The 19,675-nt window shown below is 36.5% G+C and overlaps 1 protein-coding gene and 1 long non-coding RNA gene across 3 annotated transcripts in view; one reads left to right on the top strand and one right to left on the bottom strand.

Moving 5' to 3' along the window:
• Positions 1-1,823: 1,823 nt before the first annotated feature.
• Positions 1,824-19,675, bottom strand: part of LOC139125559 (uncharacterized) — a 41,965-nt gene continuing 24,113 nt past the window's right edge. Inside the window, exon 10 of the mRNA XM_070691661.1 lies at positions 1,824-4,024. Coding sequence (XP_070547762.1) covers positions 3,210-4,024 — 815 coding nt within the window. The 3' untranslated portion in view covers positions 1,824-3,209. The remainder of the gene's footprint in view (positions 4,025-19,675) is intronic.
• The window catches only part of LOC139125560 (uncharacterized), a 28,961-nt gene continuing 11,448 nt past the window's right edge, over positions 2,163-19,675 (top strand). Inside the window, exons 1-4 of one of the 2 annotated variants that reach the window (XR_011550275.1) lie at positions 2,163-2,288; positions 3,919-4,080; positions 7,126-7,219; positions 18,217-18,346. This is a non-coding gene — a long non-coding RNA (uncharacterized lncRNA). Of the gene's footprint in view, positions 2,289-3,918; positions 4,081-7,125; positions 7,220-15,810; positions 16,150-18,216; positions 18,347-19,675 lie in introns of those variants that run through there. The other variant, XR_011550274.1, reaches the window with a different exon arrangement.

Here is a 19,675-nt window from a genome sequence, read left to right on the forward strand (position 1 = left end):
TAAAAATTGCCAAAGTTGTCCCAGTTTACAAAAAGAATGACAAAACTTTTGAAGGTAATTATCGGCCAGTTTCGATTACAAGCATTGTTTCTAAAGTTCTGGAGAGAATAATTTATGACCAGCTAGAAGAGTACCTTTTGAAAAACAACTTACTGTATGAATTTCAATCAGGATTTCGACCAGGGTACTCTACTGATACATGCTTGATTTACATCACTGATCACATTAAACACCAGATTGACCAGGGTAAACGAACAGGGATGGTGCTTATCGACCTTCAGAAGCATTTGATACCGTGGATCATACGATCTTATTAGATATAAGCTTAAAGCGTTAGGCCTTAGTCAAAAAGCTGTTCGTTGGTTCAGTTCTTATCTGACAGGCAGACAGCAAGTGGTCACCGTAAATAATCATATGTCATCATTTAATCAGATTAATTGTGGGGTGCCTCAAGGATCGATACTGGGTCCGATTCTATTTTCAATATATGTTAATGACATGTGTTCTGCTGTAAATTGTAAACTTCTTTTGTATGCTGATGACTCAGCACTGATGGTCTCTGACAAGGATATTGGTAAAATACAAAACGAACTAAGCTTAGAATTGCAAAGTTTGAATGAATGGTTAGTGGATAACAAATTGACTTTACATCTTGGTAAAACTGAGTCAATTCTTTTTGGCTCGAATCATTTCTTAAAAGGCAGTCTAAGCTGGAAATAGTTTGTAACGATACCAATGTCATCGCCAAGGACATCGTTAATTATTTGGGTGCCGATCTGGATCAAACACTATCAGGAGAGAGTATGGCCACACAAATAATTCAGAAGGCAAACATTCGTCTTAAGTTTTTGTTTCGCAAACGTCACTTTTTGGATAGGAAAACACGTATACTTCTTGCCAACAGTCTCATTAATTTTCATTTTGATTATGCCTGTGCCTACTGGTATCAAGGTTTGAAGGTTTGCAGTAAACATAGACTACAAACAACACAAAATAAAATAATACGGTTTGTTCTAGATATGCACCCCAGGGAACATATTGGGCCAGCTCACTTTGAAAAACTTGGGTGGCTTTGTGTAGAGCAAAGAGTGTCGTATCTGAAACTGAATCTCATGCATAAAATAATAAGGGGTAAAGCTCCATCCTACCTAGCGTCAAATTTTATTACCAGACAAAATGTACACAATTATAATACACGTTCTGGCAATAACTCAGTTTTTATCCCAGGAGGAGCTAAATTATTTCAAACAAGTTTTCAGTACTCAGCTTCGCAGTTATGGAATTGCCTTCCACGTAGTATAAGGAATATTGATTCCAATTACAATTTTAAAAAAAAGTTAAAACGTCATTTGCAAGATTCTTATGTCGAACGTGTCAGGAGAGATTTCATTTAATCTTTGGTGTGATTGCAGAGGGTTTAGTCCGTTTAACTTATTTTTGGAAGTGCTTGATTTACTCTCTGTTGTCGGATTTCTCACTTTGTACTTTTTCCATTTTTTTGTTAGTCTATTGTTAATATGGACCACAGTGGAAATAAGTCTTTCGACTTTTCTGTGTAATCCATGCACAATTTTGTTCATTTTGTGGTGTTTTAAGTATCATTTGTGCAATAAATAAATAAAAACTATAAATAAAATAAAAAAAATTGACGTACAGTGCATTAGCTTTCGCCCATTTTATGACAAATTGAACACAGTTGAAAAAAATATACGCAATTGAAATATACGAACAACACTCAACACCTGCAGTACTTTTAAAGATGATTGCCTTATTCTAAGAGTAGCAGAAGTAAAATATAACGCATTAGATTTTTTTTTCCTTTTCAATAGTTTGACATTACAAGCCATGTGTAGTTTTTGACCGAAAACGTCAAAGAGAAGGCTTTCGGTAAATCAATTAAAACAGCTTTTGCTTTCATCCGACAGATTTATTCTGTTCAAAATATATCTGAGTAACATCTTTATAAGTAAAATTTTCTTCTGGAAATCGTATGGTCGGCTGTATCCGTGTAAAACCACAGCCTTCCTGTCAGAAACAATGCGTGTACACTTTGTACGACGAGTTTAACAGCGCCCTCTTTCAAAAGAATCTCACAATCTGCCGGAGGGGGCGCTTTACCAAATTCCGGCTTCACTTCAACAGAGGCTTCATTCACGTTCTCATGGCGGGCCAGCTGTTGCTGGCCACCATATGCTTACTGTCTGAACACGGACAGTTTGGAATTTACCATCGCGATCGGATGGAAATATTTGTTGCATATTATGCAGGAGTTATCACAGGATATACAGGTAATGTTTTACAAGTACATTTCACTGACAAATGAACCGTACCGGTCGTTTGTCTCTGGTGTAATTGAGATCTGATGGTTTGTCAGGACAGTCCAATACACAATCTCATCAAAATATTCTATTGTTATGAGTTTGGAAAATTAGAAAATCGCCGGTTTTGTTTTCAGTGAAACCATGCAATCAATACAAAGTACGAAAATCAATTTTCAGTCCGAAAACCATTTTTAGAATTTTGAAAGTTGAATTAAATTCATTTAAACACTGCATTTTCAAGAATCAATTGATTGTTTTCATTCATTCATTATCATTCATCAAAAGTTACTCATATTTTGTTCACAAAAAATTCTCATCATGGATTCTGGTCACTATAGACAAGTCTAGCGACTTATACACAATAAAATTTTAGCCCACACTTGATGTCTAAATTTTGTAATTCTACCAAAAATTGAGAAATTCTTATCATGACCAACTTTACTTGGCATTCCAGTGACGTCACCAATTCAAACTGCTCATTGCAATCAATGCATTTATGAAAATGTCAGAAATTTTTCACCCAAATTTTTAAAACTTGGTTTTCAACCACCATAAACTTGTCCATCGAGTTGTGAACAAGAAATTTTTAGCCCCACACTTGATGTCTAAACTGTCTGGATTTTGAGAAAAACGGAGAAAACCTACTGACCTACTTTACTTGAAGTCAACAAAACAATCGATGATGTCACCGATGAAGACCGTGCATTGCTTTCAATGCATTTTCAAAAAATTCCTGAATTTTTCACCAAAATTTTCAAAATTCTGATCCGGATGCACATGAAGTTCTGTGTCGAGTTATGGACAAGAGATTTTTAGTCCAAACAAGGGGTGTAGGATGTGAAAAATGTGTTAAAAATGGTGATATTTTGATGAGATTGTAATGCATATCTATGTTGATACAGAGTATACTTTGATTTGGTGGATGGACCGAATCCACGCTGTGACAGCAATTGTTGTTGTGATGTCATCATTGACTGCAATGAACTCTGGGTAATACACAACATCTTCAAATAATACACAATCCAATTGTCCATCAGATCTCAGTTTTACAATGCTTTTACTACTGGGCCATTTACCTTTACAAATATAAATATTGCCATGTGAATCGACATCCAAGCCTCGTGGAAACTTTAACCTATCATTGCGATATGAATTCAGAAAATTCAAATCAGAATCTAAAACATGAATGACATGTTTGTCTCTATCTGACACTAAGAGATGGTTGTTGCTAGTAGCCATTACAGAGTGTGGATCACTGAATTGATCACTGACTCTTGCAACAAGTTTTCCATCTTTGATGTTGTATTTGATCAAACTATTACCTTTTCTGTCAGTGACAAAAATAAATGCTGCCATTACAGTAATGCTCCTAACCTCAATGTCTGCACTTTGGGGAATAATTTGAATAATTTTTTTATTTTGGTCACAAATAATTATTTGGTTATTACCGATGTCAGTGATAAAGAAGTGACCATCAGGGGATATGGCCACATCCCATGGCTTGAATTCTTTGTCAAACTGACCATCAAATCTGATAATTTCTATGACCACCTTATTCTTATTGAGAATTTGTATGCGATGGTTTTCTGTGTCACAGATCACAAGCTGATCTCCATGCCATGCCAGACCTTTGGGTTGATTAAACTGTCCTGGCTCTGTACCAGACTCATCACTGCCCAATACCTGCAATGTCCACTCAGAACCTGAAGAGTAACGAAGAGGTCAAAGGTCAATATTAATGTAAACAATAAAATTGCAGGTAAGTTTTCACTTCATTTTTTTGAAAAATATTTGTTCACAGAATTTTTTCTGTACAACAGGAGTGAAACATATACATAATTTATCAAATTTTTACTGTCATTTTACAATAGTAAATGTAAAATTTGTTGTTTCACTGAGTTATCGTACAAAAATATTTCTAGATGATGCCTCAAATTTCAACTTTGGCCAATCTCTGTTTGTGTTTGTGTGTGACAATACTGAAACTCTAATTGTTTAGCTTAAAGTGTATTTTCCATCTCATTCTAAGTTGTTATACAAGCCAGAGACACATACTTTGACACAGACATTTTCTATAGATCAATTTGTGTGCATTCATTTTAAAACTTAAAAATTGAAGAGAAAGTTGACTTGCTTTTGGTGAAACTCACAGAGATAGTCACAATAACTAAAACGATTATAATAGTTTCTTTTTTTAATGTCTTGTTTGATTCAAAACTTTTACACTTTTAACTCTGACAGAGAATTGCTGAATATTTCTGTGAGCAAGCTGCCAGTTTACTGGTATATAATAGAATATATTGACAAGAACCAAAACAAATTGAAATGGAATCATTTTCAATATTGATTCAGAGTTAGTGTTGTACTGAGTTTGCAGTCCTTTGGAACAAAATGTCCAATAAATAAAGTAATGGCTTTACCATGCAATATACCATATGCTGCTAGCTGTATGCATAACCCATTTGGTAATATTATCTTTGATTTTGTTGGTAAATAATTTTAAACAACCCTTTTTCATACTTTTTAAAGCAACCTTTTTAGGACTTTGATCAAAATTTATATCATATCAGTATTTGGCATGTGTGTTGCCTTAGTTGAAGTGGAGTCAGATTTGTTAGCAATGTATGTCTTGTACTATTTTAAATAGTGTTTGTATCCATCCTGCAGTACAGAGTTGATTTAATGAATGCTAAAAAATTCATAACAACTTAGATTAGAATAACTCTTGTTTTCTGTCAAAACCTTAAAAATCATCCATGTTGTTTGAGATTATCTTGACAGTTGAGAAATACCAACACAGCATGTACATCAAAGGAATCACAATGATCAGTCTGACTTGTATTCTAAAAAACATCTCAGTTTAAATCTGACATCAGTTCTTTGTTATTCAGGTCAATCATAGAACTCATCAATTCAGTGTATTGTTCTTCTGTACTTGACATTGATTTTACTGTGAGCTAGCTCTCAAGTTGAATTTGTGTGATGCAGTATTAACTGGAAATTTGAAAATTTGCCAATATTAAATTTGAATTGATATGCAACATTGGCAATCTAAATATTGCCGTGTGAATTGACATCCAAGCCTCGTGGAGAATTGAACCTATCATTGTCGGACAGCGGAAATAACATGGATGTCTATCATTAACTGGAAATTTGAAAATTTGCCAATATTAAATTTGAATTGATATGCAACATTGGCAAGTCAGAAGTTGTTTAACCTATCCTGGCTAATTATAAATGTATTCAATCTACAATCACACTGTCATGAAATGAATTAAATTTCTGCTGGAATGACAGCTCATATTAAAAACTCCAGCTCAATCAAGTTATTCTGGAAACATGATATACTGTTACATTAAGGTAGATCGCACCTCGGGGACAGACATTTGGACTCTCAAACTTTTACAATTCTCTTCTGATATACCACATGTGGGGGTTCATTTTAAAGCTCTTGGTGAAAAAAAACTTTTCCATGGCTTTGTTTTTCGAAATTCGAAAAATTTTATTTTTCTCCATAAAGTTAACACAGGGATGGCGGCCATTTTGAATTTCTAATATCGGTAAATCTTGGGTAATTTGTTTCTCTAATACCAAAATTTGCACGGTGACCCCCTATTTTTATTCTTGATTTTGAAAGAGAATGATTGAAAGATTCCTTGAGGAAAGTTAGAGCAAAAGTTTAAGTCTTTCACTTTTGAGGTGCATACTACCTTAATCTGGATCCTGTATTGACTTTGGCAGCTCTTGTTATGAGTGGAGTTGAGTAGAGGCATTTAGCATGCATTGTTTTGATGGATGTCTATTGAAGACAACTTAAAAATTGTGGTTACTGAATAATGTTGAATTGTTGATGTTGATCTAATTTTGAGTTTCAGAGTCATCAAATCTTAAATTCCAACTGAAGTGAAATCTGTTGCTGAAAATTGCATGTCTCATATTCTTTTAAGTTTTTAATGTGTTTCTTGTTAATGTTAGTAATTTGTCTTGTAGCTGTTCAATTTAATTTGTACTTTGTAAATACTTCCCTCTATTGGGCATTGTCTGTTGGATGGCAGTATAAATAAATAAATAAATAAATAAATAAATAAATGAGTAAAAATAAATAAATAAATAACTTTGTATTTAGAGGTCCAGCCACTGAAACTTTTGATGACTTTGCCAGTCCTTTGGCTGGGGACAGTATTCTGTATGTCAACTCAGCTTGTACATGCAGTGTCTTTGCTAAGGTTCAGGTACGTATATAAATGGTTTGGGAACCATGGTGTCTTTTCTGCAGTCCCTAATCTCATTGTATTTCTAGTTCTGATTAGAATTCCGATGTGAACAGAATGACAAACTGAATGACAAACTAATATAATGTCGGTGTATCAACCTATAGGCCTGGGATGTCAATGTTTTTTGCTAAGGGCAGTAAGCAGGTAAATGTTACCGGGGTTCCCAATTCATTTTACAGGAGTTCCCCCAGGGTATATCAATGCAATTGAATAAGGGGACAGCAGAAATGTTACTGGGGTTCCCAATTCATTTTACAGGAGTTCCCCCAGGGTATATCAATGCAATTGAATAAGGGGACAGCAGAAATGTTACTGGGGTTCCCAAATCATTTACCAGTATTCCCCAGCCTTAGCAAAAACACTGGATGTGACACAAGAACTCACAACTGATTTACAAAAAACTCATCAAATGTTACAGCTTCAGTCCTTCGAAGTGCCCATCACTCTTATAAGTGTTCATTTTCACTGATTTTGCTTTGCTTTATCCACAGACTTTAATCTTTTATTGTTTTATTTGAATTGAGGAGCAGACTGCAAACACCTTGGTGTCACAATATCTGCATGATAGAGGGCGCTGTCATCCTATCAAGCACCAAGTACATGTAAGCAAGACCATTCCTGTAGGTAGGTGTTTATGTGTATAACAAACTTACAAACATCACAGTGTCAGGACTTTGAGACACTATACTGATTTTAGCTGTGTCTGTGTACCCATGTTTCAGATTTATGAAACAAAGCAATTGGAATACATGTATTCAGAAACTACAGAAGGGATAGAGTATTTATCTTAGGAATGGTTTGCAGAGGCGACCCAATAGGTTCTGAGTTTTTCACACTGTTTTCTCTATCATTTTCTCTTCTTTCTTCATGCTCTGAATGATCGGAATAAATAAAATAAATGGTTTATATAACCTAACCTAGCCTCTGTGACTCTTTATTTATTTTACACTCCATTACAAGGGCGTATATCTCTCATACACACATGCTGTAATTAATTAGTCAACATAACTAATTATGCTAATCCGTGGACTTATCAGGGATTTTACGGGTTGGTCAACATCGCGAAAGATAGGAATGGTTACTAAAACGGGAAGGTAAGAAGCTCTCCTGAAATGTGTCCAGAAATTACCAAATTGCGGCCAGTCATGACCTTTTATCCAAAATTTACTGCAGCCAATGTATTTCGATGGCCGAGGAGAGCCAGCTACTCTTATTTCAAACGTTTATATGGTCGCAAACAGTGCAAACCTGCCAGTGCCTTGCCTGCAGTTCATGGCATGAGGACGTCCGTAAAGCAGGAAGTCGGAAGTTGAAACCTTTGACCTTTACGTTGTTTATATGTGGGCAAACTTGTAAACATATTTCCCAGGGACAAGTCTGATTTTGACTAGGGTCAAAGTTCGTGTACGTGGTTAAGCGTGGTTCTCTCAATCGGGGGTGTGTTGCTAAGGTTTTGTCTGCCCAACGTCCGTGGGTGGAGGGACGGTGGTCTGCCTTAATAATTTTGCTGTATTTTTCTCACAAACATTGGAAATTCGTTTGATTTTAAGAAACATTAATAATTTTATATGAGGAATATTCTAGCTCGTATCCTCGAATTAAATCAGCCGATTTTCTTTGATACAGTTTTTTATATGGTTTGGAGAACTCTTTGGGGCGGCGTCAGATAACAAGTGGAATGAGACAACAACATTTCGTCCATGTAAGGAAATCATATAGCAAGTACTTCTTACGCTGGTGCAAACTCTACGAAATATTATGGTATCAAAGATGTTTTCCATGATAGTTTACAAGGTTTCTTGTCTAAATTCGCGGAAATAATCAAGAATATCTAAAAAATACTACACGTAATTATGACCACATTTTTGTATGTGTAGAGGTGTCGTTTGCCGTTCCGAGCGTATGTTCTACACATACGCGACGTATGGTTATCACTGATCAGCTGATGATGGAACGTAATTACGTGTAACTAAACTTCTCCATAACTATATGTTACCGGCAGACATGGAGATAATAGCGAGTGAATAGAAATGACGGTGACTGGTTTAAAAAATTCACAGTGCTGGTAAAAATTCTCACAGGCTTCTTAACGTAGTGGCCGACATCATCAGTGATGTCAGTTTGTGTGTCGATGTTGCGAGGTCACCGCTGACGTGACTTTAGTGACGGGCTGCACTGAGCCTCGTCAATCGCTTGTACGCCAGAAAAAGAACGGTCTGCGAGTAGTCATGTCGGAAAAAGCTGGAAAACGGCGATAGTTTGGTGATTTTTGAGCGGATTTCTGGTAGTGGTAGGCCCCTAATAACCATGTTGTCGATGAGTGTTGGCAATTTGGGTGGAAAATTTTCGAAATATCGACAAACAAAGTTGCGACAAGCGTGCTGTCGGGCAGAACATGGACGTTCCCATGGCTGTGGTGGTGACGTTAAAGTCAAAACCAGCCGTAAAAAGGCAGAAATCCCGTCCGAAAACACCACAGCTATGGACCCAAAGCTAGCCTAACAGTACAAACGAAGTTTCATAGCCCGTGCGCCGCTTCGGGAATTTTGTGCACTAACAGTATAAGGCGCGATTGAAAATCGATGAATTCCTTAGACTAGTAGCGACCATGGAGCTAGAAACTAGCTCCATGTAGCGACCAACTCTCTTTTATTAGGCGAAAAAAGTAACCGGCGAGATTAACTCTTTGACGCCGTAGAGTCATTCTAGTCATGAGCTTGGTTGCTACCGTATACCAGAAAACAACCGACTTTGACGTCAAAGGCCTGTTGCTGGTACGTACTTTGAGACAGAAAATAACGATATGTTACCGGTAGACATGGAGTTAATAGCGAGTGCAGAGAAATGAAGGTGACTGGTTTAAAAAAATCACAGTGCTGGCCAAAATTCTCCAGTGTGTGCTCCTGCTAATGTGTCACCATTGTGCCTTGAATCACGACGCGGTTTGTAAATTATACTTGGTATATACACTCCCAGAAAACGACGACGTGAAACATACATCTATATAATTTTGTTGAAAAACTCATGAAACGGCCACTCCGGTGATCTTTTTCTGCTTGGTCGGTCGATACTTTCTGGTTGGCATTTGTTACATGGAGCAGGACCATAAGTAGTTATGTTAGAATTTGGCGCTTGGCAACGAAAAGCATGCGCGTTCCAGCGTTCCTTTCGATCTAACTTCCCGTTTATTTTTGAATAATGAGCAGTGTTTGTATGCGCATATCATGGATATATAAGCGTCCACTAGGTTTACGGACGTCCTCGGGACATGTTTCCCAAGATCTTCATACCTTCTCCTTTTTCATTAACATCACTATCTTTCCGATGTTGACCAACCTCTGATAAGTCCACGGATTAGTATAATTAGTTGTGTTGACTAATTAATTACAGCATGTGTGTATGAGAGATATACGCCCTTGTAATGGAGTGTACAATAAATAAAGAGTCACAGAGGCTAGGTTAGGTTATACAAACCATTTATTTTATTTATTCCGATCATTCAGAGCATGAAGAAAGAAGAGCAAATGATAGAGAGAACAGTGTGAAAAACTCAGAACTTATTGGGTCGCCTGTGGAATGGTTTGGAGATTGGGTGACACTGGTGCTAAAAGTAGACATTGACAAGTGTATTATGTAAAATTTATTTCATGTTTTTGCTCTGCAAATCAGATGCAAATATCTTGTGATTTTTTTCATTCTTGTGTTAAGTTAACAATACTACAATAATGCACGCTTCATATTTCAGTCTACACTTCTAGAAAACACTATGTCACAGTGCTACCAGATATCCATTCTCAACAATATGTTTTATTTTATTGATCTTGGCTTGCCTCTAAATCACATATTTTTATTGATAACTGACGGTAGAATGGAGCAATTATTCATGACAAATTTCAGCAAAACAATAATAGCACACTGCTGCTGTGACTGACTTTCCTGCATCACTAGCATTATCATTGTTTTCTTAATGTAGTACAGACATTTTATAATTGAAATTGTTCCTGATAGTGTCAATACTTAACAACTGGTCCAGTTAAACGTAAATGTTAGTGACAGATCAGCCCAAAATCTGAATCTTTGTGCCAAGTCAATACTATGGAGTATGTGAAAAATGGAATTTATTATGAAAATGAATCAAGTTAAATTTGAAATAAATTTTAAATAAAATTTGAATTCCTGGATATTTTAATACCTTTATGCAACCTTTGGCTTTTAAACATGATGTATATGGAATTGTTAGTGTGAAGTGGTGGTGACCACTGAGTGTCAGCTTGTCAGTATTCTTACTGTGACTGAGTCTGTGAAAATATTTATCCGGTAATTATATATTCAGCATACAGATTTTGTAATGGTGTCTGTAACCGTGTGATGACCAAACTGTTCAAACGAAACGTTCTTGCACCAGAAATATCTCAAAAAATTGTACATCATTGACAGCTGATAGCTTTTAATATTATTTGCTGGCCGTAATACTTCCTTCAACTGAAGAATTGAACAAGAAGGACAACTAAAATGGATATCTCACAATGTACAATTATTACTGCACATAAACAATGCTCATCAAACAGAGTGAAATATTGCTTTTGAATAATTTCTCCATTTTACATGTACTTTCTCTCTTTCTCTCTTTTATGTCCCCATCCCAGGGCTGCCATCCCAGTATCTAGCCAACAGCCTACATGTATGCCCACCACCACACAACATCTACCTCATGACCCCTGACCCCTGGCCAAATAATCAAGCCTTGATCCTGGCTATCTATACCATGATAGCATACAACACAATTGGAACTAATTTGGGAGAATGGGATCTTTTATTTGTTCAAATTCATCAAAAGTGTTGGTACCCCATAGCTGAAAGTTGCAATATTTCAAATTACCCATAAAAACAAGTGTATTGCAGAGACAGAAAAGTAGATGATTAAACCAACATTATTGCAATCTCAAATTTTCCTAAATTAGATCCAAAAGTGTAATACCATTTTGTATGTACAATGTTACAATGTACATTACTATGGTAGAGATCCATCCTTTGTGTACATAAGTACACTACAAGTATGCACAGATATGCAGTTCTAAACTAATTTATTGTTTTTGCTCCTCTACCGTGTGTGTGTGCATACCTCCAAATGTACACAGCCATATATATTGATCTACTTATTGTACATCCATGATTTACCTCTGAGTACAAACAAATAAAAAATTGAATCATGCATAAAGTCAATCTTCCAGGGCCAAAGATAATCAAATATTCATGCCTAGCTTTATTCACTCAAGTACTGACAGGGGTTATGAATTAAGTGCTCTTTGAAATGTGACTGAAATTACAGGCCCTGAAACTCAGAGGTTTTAATACAGACTGTGCCTGGGCTTGATCTATGCCAATCTTTAAAGGTAATCCCATAATGCATTGCCTGTGAACGTCTTGCTGTTTAGTTAACTTTTCAGTACACAGAGCTTTAAGGCAAGGTACTATAAATTCATACTTGATTAAAAGTTATGCCATTTTCATGAACTTTAGCAAATACATTCTTTAAAAAAACTATTTGAAAAATGAGACAAAAAGTGTTGTCACCATTTCCTTTACATTGAAAATTAGATCTGAAAAGGGCTGTCTAAGATATCAAAAAATGTACATTTCAAATTACATTTGATTTGAAGATTGTGAAATATGGACTGTCTGACAACCTTTTTTTATTTCAATCAATTCCACTTCATATTTTAAAATAATTGCTTTTTCAGACATTTGACTGCCAACTGAATAAATCATGTCTAGTTATGATATAAATTTATTAAAATGAGAAACCTAAGGGGTCATGCAAGTGATTGGGTCAAAGGTCAATAAGACCTCTTCAAACAGACACTGAGGTTAAATGTCCATATAAAACTATATCAATAGGTATTGAATAACTACCATCCCGGCGGTCAATAATATTTCTGTCAGTCTAGGGAGTTAAAATGTGGGTAAACATAGAGCTCTTTGGAATTTTGTTGCACTTAACATCAGTGTTCTCCCTGTCTAAGGTAACAGGGGCGTGGCGCCCTCTTGTAAATTCCAAGCGCCCCCTTGCCAGAAATGAAAAGATTTATTTTTTTGAAAGATAAAACAATAAAATGTACGGGGGAAAAAGTTGACAGTGATTTACAAGCAAAATGCAAGCTTGAGCGTCGATCCTGCAGGCTGCAAACGTAATTCTCATGGATCTTGCAAATCTCGCGAGTTTGTGAAGTCATCCGAGATCATAAGCCCATGTGCAACTCATTCATTGATGGCAGCCATATTTGCATGGCACAGGCCGTAACGTTAGCCACGGTCAGTCCCTCCATAGCACAGTAAGTGAGGCTACCCACAATTCTCCATGATCTGTACACACGGAGATCACTCACTGAACTGAAGCAAATTTCTTCTGTACACAGAACAACTCGGTCCATATTTCAAAATTCTGGCAACATTGTTCTGATAATCATAATTTTTTGATTACTCACTGAATAATGAGAAGATCAACCCCTTTTTTCGGAGGAGATAGTAATTTTTAATTTTGTCGACATAGATTTTTGACAGCCATACACAATATTTTCAAGGAAACTAAGGGAATAAGTTGCATCTGTGTTGGTAAAAGAAAGGGTATTGATTTTTTTTAATGTTCGTAACAAAGGAAATTTGCATGTCTGACAGGTGGTATGATGAGACCATCTTAGTTGCTGATATCTTTACCTTGAAAAGTGTGCAATTTTTAGCACCTCCAAACATCGACTTCTCATTCAATTTACTCTTGAATTTTAAACATAATCAATAATTTTGGAACATAGTTTTAACAAATAATCCTGAACTTAAATTGTACGTTAAAAATTGTTAAGAAACTGATAAAATTGAAAAAGCCTTTAGCAAAAAATGTCTGAGTGAACAAATCAAGGGGAATTGTGGGTAGCCTCACTTACTGTGCATAGGGGCCGTGCATTAGGTAACGACTTAGGTAAACCGACTGATAGCTGTATAACATGCCTAGGAACTTGAGGGTAACCAAGGACAGCAGAGTACTCTGAAGTTTTTATAGGAGGTTATAATTTCGCTTGTGTATTCCTTCCCAAAGCAAAACCTATTGTTAGACTCGGTCGGACGTGTACGTGTATCAGGCTGAGAACACATAAGCGTAAGTGTTATGGTGATAATTTGACATCGATGAATAAATGTATGTCTGTCGCTATGTTTTCGTTTTCAAAAAATATAATCTTCAGTGAAATCAGTGAATTGGAATAAAAGTTATGGAAACACTGTCTCAGATTTCTTTTCCTTTGAGCTTTTTTATATGAAAAAAATCTGAAAAAATACTCCCCAAGTGCCACCAAATAACACTATTTTAATCTCTGTTTTTCAAAAGCTCCAATGGTAGGAGGGGGGACACCCCCTCCTGACCTCCCCCCGCAACCGCTAATGCGGTCGCGTGTGGTGCTTCGCAACACGTCTTCGCCCTCTTTTAACAAAATCCTGGGGAGAACACTGAACATTAATCCATGGCATTGAAATGAAGATTTGTTGTGTATCATTTTCATTCATTATGTAAATGTCATTGGATTCTGATGGATTTCTCTGATGCCTATTCAAAATGAATTGTTTTATGGTTAAGTTTGCATAATAGGAGATTCAAAGTATATTGACGTTTATCACATGAACTGGCCCGAATTTTCACCTGTGTGATGTAGAAAAGGACGGATAAGAAATCCGAATTACCTCTGTTGTACGTCATCACCGGAACTTTTTTCTTGCATGGTACCGTTCATACATGTGGGTCGCGACATGAACATAGACCGATTTGTCGTGATCGATGCCGTGCTGTCATGACATTTTTACAAAAAAGGTGACCCGATAAATCCACACATGGAAACATAGAAGGCATGTCCAGCGAAATTTCGAGTCGCTAAAACTATAGCTGTTCCCGAGAATCGAATGAGGATACCGCCCCGAATACCGCCTATCCAGTCGCGTCGCCTCGTAAGGCTCAATGTGGACGTTGTACCTGGCGATCCCGGTTGGCGATAAACCTGAAATGTACACCTCAACGGAAGTTCAACTGAATAAATGAGTACAGTATAATCTTCGGGAAAGCGACATACAGGCACAAGCATAAAGTCATTCGACTAAAAACGATAAATTTCCTTCATCATACAACAAATTCTGTAAATTCTTGCTCGGAATCAAACCTGTAGCGGCGTAAGGCTGTAGCGCTAGCGAAGACATTGCATTGCAGCGCTGTGGAATCCGATGTACTTCGAAAGTTGACTCAGACAACACTCAAAACAGAGTTTCCGTCAAGTAAAATTAGGATGCATCTACGGGTGAGATATGTGTCACTGCAAACATCAAAGTCGACGACCATCAATTGACGACCGAGATCGGGATTAACGAGTTGACACCGGCATGGCAGGGACCGGTGACGGCCCGGCAGCGTTGTGGGCACAAACATGCAATGAGGTACACTCTGTGTGTCATCGAACGGAATCTTTCGCACTCGCCACGGTAGTAAACTTGCGTGATATTTTGAAAAGCCACGGAATCTCTGAGAATGAAAATTACTGTTTCGATCGTGCCGTTGCATTTACTTCATAAATTTATTTGTAAATATTCTAAATAACTCTGAATACTATGGTTATCCGTCGTTAGCACGATGAAAGTTATGTCCGCGCACCGTACCGATGGCCGACTTGCTTGGCATCGGTACAGCGCGAGACAATGATTGACAGGTTCACGTGACAGAATCCGTATGTCTGGTTGGTGGATATACCATTTCATGTAGCAAATTTCAGCTTGATGGGATTTATGAATGAAAGTATCTCCTGGGTGACGGGCCGCTTTACTCTTTAAATGAAAGTAATCCGCGTAAGTAAACACAAATAGCGACGAAATTCATGCAATTTTTTACGATAATTTTGATCCATTCACATCAAAAGAAAAATAAGAAGACTGTTCATGTGATAAATATATAATCCCATGGTATTTTTCTCTGTTTGACGTCATCGTATACTCGTGTTTTTCGCGGAGCCGCACAACTTCTCGCCTTCGGCTCGAAGTTGCACGGCTCCGCGAAAAAACACTCGTATACGATGACGTCAAACAGAGAAAAATACCATGGGATTATATAGCAATATCTTTAATGCTTGTCAAAAACTGGTCAACTCAAAGATGCAGTTCAAGTTCAAATCAGGTCCCTGAAAGGTTGATAAATGAGTGTATCAAAGCATAGAGTATTTTGGTCAATTTGATGTACTTTGCAAATTTCAGATGCAGTAATAATTGAGAAAGAAAATTCACCGTTGATATGAGTAACAAGTGATGTTGTAAGAAAACAGTGAATTATGCCATCAAGACAAAGTGTCAGTCAAGAACGCTACAAAGTTTAGTATTTTCACAATGTATGAGCTAAAGTGAAGGAAATGTACAGTACGTGCTGAAGCATGTTTTCAATATTCCTTTCCAGACAGACACTCATGAACAATGCTTGCTTTGAATCCATGAAGTGTAAAAGTTGAAGAAACTAAAAGTCATTGATATACTATGATGTAAGTAACCATGGTGATTTTTATCTATGTTTAAAGGCTTGCTGCATATGTAGCAACACAAAGTGATCTGACTAAATAGTCCGTGTTTCACAGATTTACAACAAGTGATCGAATTCAGTAGAGTATTGATTACTAGCAGCTAGTATTTTATCACATTCACTTTTCCTACAGCTGTGAACATTAATTATGAATCATTGCCAGTGAATACATACTTTATTTCTCTGATAAACAAACCTTTCCAAAATCCTACTATTTTCTGTGGCAATGTTTGACCCCTGAACAGTGCCCTCAGTGGTGAAGCACAACTATACCTTTCTTTTTAAAATAACTTCATGGCTACTACTTTTTCTATGGGTACTGGAAACACAAATGCATAAATTTTGCACAGAAAAGACAATAGAGGACAATGTAATTGGAAATGAACAAAGAATAATCAGAATCAATGAAATATACACTTTGATAGGATATCATCACTTGAAAACATAGCTATGAACTAACCTGTAACCAACATTTTAAATTTTACTTTGACCTCATTAGCTCAACATAGCTACCATATCATTATTTCAGATAGTCAGAATACTCTCCTATTCAACTTTTACCCAATTACTTGCTTCTTTATATATCATTGAAAATTCATTCCTAGTTACACAATGCCTTAAAGATTAATACTTTTCATTGAGTGAAAAAGCTAATCTACTTTAATTTGTGTTTGGATGAACATTGTAAATCAGAGATTACAAAATATTAAAGGTATACTGTCACCTGTTCCAATTTGCCACAGTTACCATGGAAACAGAAAATCTAACCAATCGCAGATTTTAAGCGAGTGGCTGCTTTTAAAAACCAGTGCCCTCACATGGGTATTCTGAATACAAGGAACGCCTCTTTGACCATATATGGGCATATTTAGATTACAGGTTACTGTACCGGTATACCTTTAAACTTCATTGTTGAGACACGATTTTCATTTCCTCAGAAATATAGACATGTGTATTGTCTAACTATTCAATGCCAGATTGTCCTGATGGATATTAAATCTTAAACATTTCACCTGTTTCAGTTTGATCACTGACCCTGATAAAAGTTTTGAGAAAAAAAATGTTCAGCTCACTATGTGACAGCTATGTTATTAACACTTTATGTAAATATATGTTTTCATCCCTTTATTTCCCCTGCATAACTCACACACACTTGATAAAATATGAAATGTTTCAACTAAGATCCTAAATGTTGATATTTCAGGTATTTGTGACACCAGTAAACGTAATTAATTTGCAGTCAAATTGCTGATGTAGTTATTTTCTGAACTGCATTATGTATCTCTCAATGAATCCCAATATCAGTCTCACACTTTTTCCAATTCCTCCCTCTAAATGAGTGTCTATTCTAACAATTCAAGTGAGTACCTGCACACCGAGCAATGCATTCCAAATATTAACCTGTGCCTCTGTGTGATGTCATAAACTCCAAAGGGTCATAGTGCAAGGGTCATAGTGACAAAAGTCATGATAACAAATGCATGTGTTCAAATAGTTCACAAATCTCAAATCAAGGGTTTACTGAGGCCCAGTAGCTGTGATTTATGATGTCCGTGTCATATTTTTTGTTGAATGCTTATCAAAGTTATTTATTCCACTCCCAAGATTAACATGGTGCTTGACTAGTCACCACAGCTTGTAAATGTGTAAGGGCCATTGTTACTTATTGGATAGTACTGGATTTTAGTCAGGACTACAATTCATTCATCAACATGTGCACTGCAATGTGTTCTTCTTGCAAGGCTAACACTTTTTAAGTTAACATCAGTTTAGGGAGTAAAAACAGATGAGAATTACATGTCAGCAAATGTTACAGCATCAATTCAAGTAGCTATTAAGTCTCTGAAGCCTCAATTGACATGTACAATTAGGTTCCATGCTCTGACAACCAGTGTCAGAGTGACACTGACAACATTGCTTGACATTCATGAAATCTTTCATCACTGTTCACAACCAATCATTTGATATTAAACATCAAACTACATGTTCATAGTATAAACCTCATTTTCCTTATCTCCTCTCCTTCAAGTTGACCAAAACATGAAGAATGCCATTCAGATCAAAGAAACCTGATGATGTTGAAAGGACTGATAGCTGAAAATATGGCAACTTAGTCACTGAGATGTAAGATGGAGTATGCAGCATGTATAATTTTCATGGTGAGTGATTTCTAATATGATGAGTATACTGTAGATGCTTTGATGTTAATAGGGCTGGATTTTCAATTTGTCTGATGTACATGCATGTACATGTATGTACAAAGTATGGTAAGATGAAGCAATATGTCATTGTTTCACTGCATCTACTTAGGAGCCGTGGCTAATTAAGACATGAGCATTGTAAACACAACTTCTGTGTTTGGGGGGAGGGGGTTTGGCTTTATTTCACACTACATATTTTCATATTGCAACATAAATATTGTGCCATACAGTTTGGCATGTACCAGGCCAGTGCGGCATCAGCACTACACTGCACCGGTTCCATGCACAAGTAAAATAACAGAAAACAATCATTTTGGATACACTGTTTCATTGCATTCTATTGGTTGCATCACTGTTGAGTTGGTGCCGAACAAAGATTGATTTAAGAGGGGGTATGCGGGGTTAGGGGTGTTGGTGGTAGCATTGTGTGATTTCATAGCGAGTAATTACTGATCGTTGGTATGCTGATACTGAATGAAGCTTGGTTGGATTTTCGCATTTCCAAACTTTCATTTAGGGGAGGGGGTGGGAAGGGGGGTTGAGGCCAAACACAATTAGTTGCATTTACCGTGCACATGTTTTAATTATCCACGGCCCCTTAGGCTGCTTTCAAAAATACTGGGTAGGGAAGGATGGAGGAGTTCAAAGGGGCATTTAAAGTTCTGTGGGTAGTAGAGAGGGATAAACAGTTTGCTCTGGGTAGAAAGTGTTTGCTTCCCTATTAATTTACGTTTTGAAATTCCAGATTGTTTTTCATCCAATTCAGTAATTCAGTGTAAAAATGAATGAATAACATTGTTATGTCATCCAGTGGCTTTAATTTTTATAATAATTAAAGTTTTGGAATCATTTTATAAAAGTTTTGACTATAGAAGAAATCTGAAATAGTATGAATGACATTGAAATAAAATAAAGAAACCAGAATCCCTTGTAACAGGAGACACAAGGTGCAATTATTAATATGTGTTTCAATATTACCATTCAATGTATAAAAGACAGTTTCTGCTATTTCCCCACAGCAGGCACGCAGCATGCTGAAACACACAATATTCAAGTTGTCAACAAAACCTGTATCACATTACAAATGTTCAGTACGTTTAGGCTGTGTTGGCAAGCTTTTTGCTGAATGTTTCAATATGATAGGGTGTAAAACAAAAAATTGAAGTTACAACAAAGAGCAAAAATACAACAAAAAATTTTCAAAATTTTGATTTATATGCTGTTTGCTTAATACATGTTTTGCTTAGTATTAGGGCAATTTGAAAGTTTTGTGTCATAATGTAGTGG

Source organism: Ptychodera flava (assembly GCF_041260155.1).
Source record: "Ptychodera flava strain L36383 chromosome 3 unlocalized genomic scaffold, AS_Pfla_20210202 Scaffold_25__1_contigs__length_14229661_pilon, whole genome shotgun sequence".
NCBI lineage: Eukaryota > Metazoa > Hemichordata > Enteropneusta > Ptychoderidae > Ptychodera > Ptychodera flava.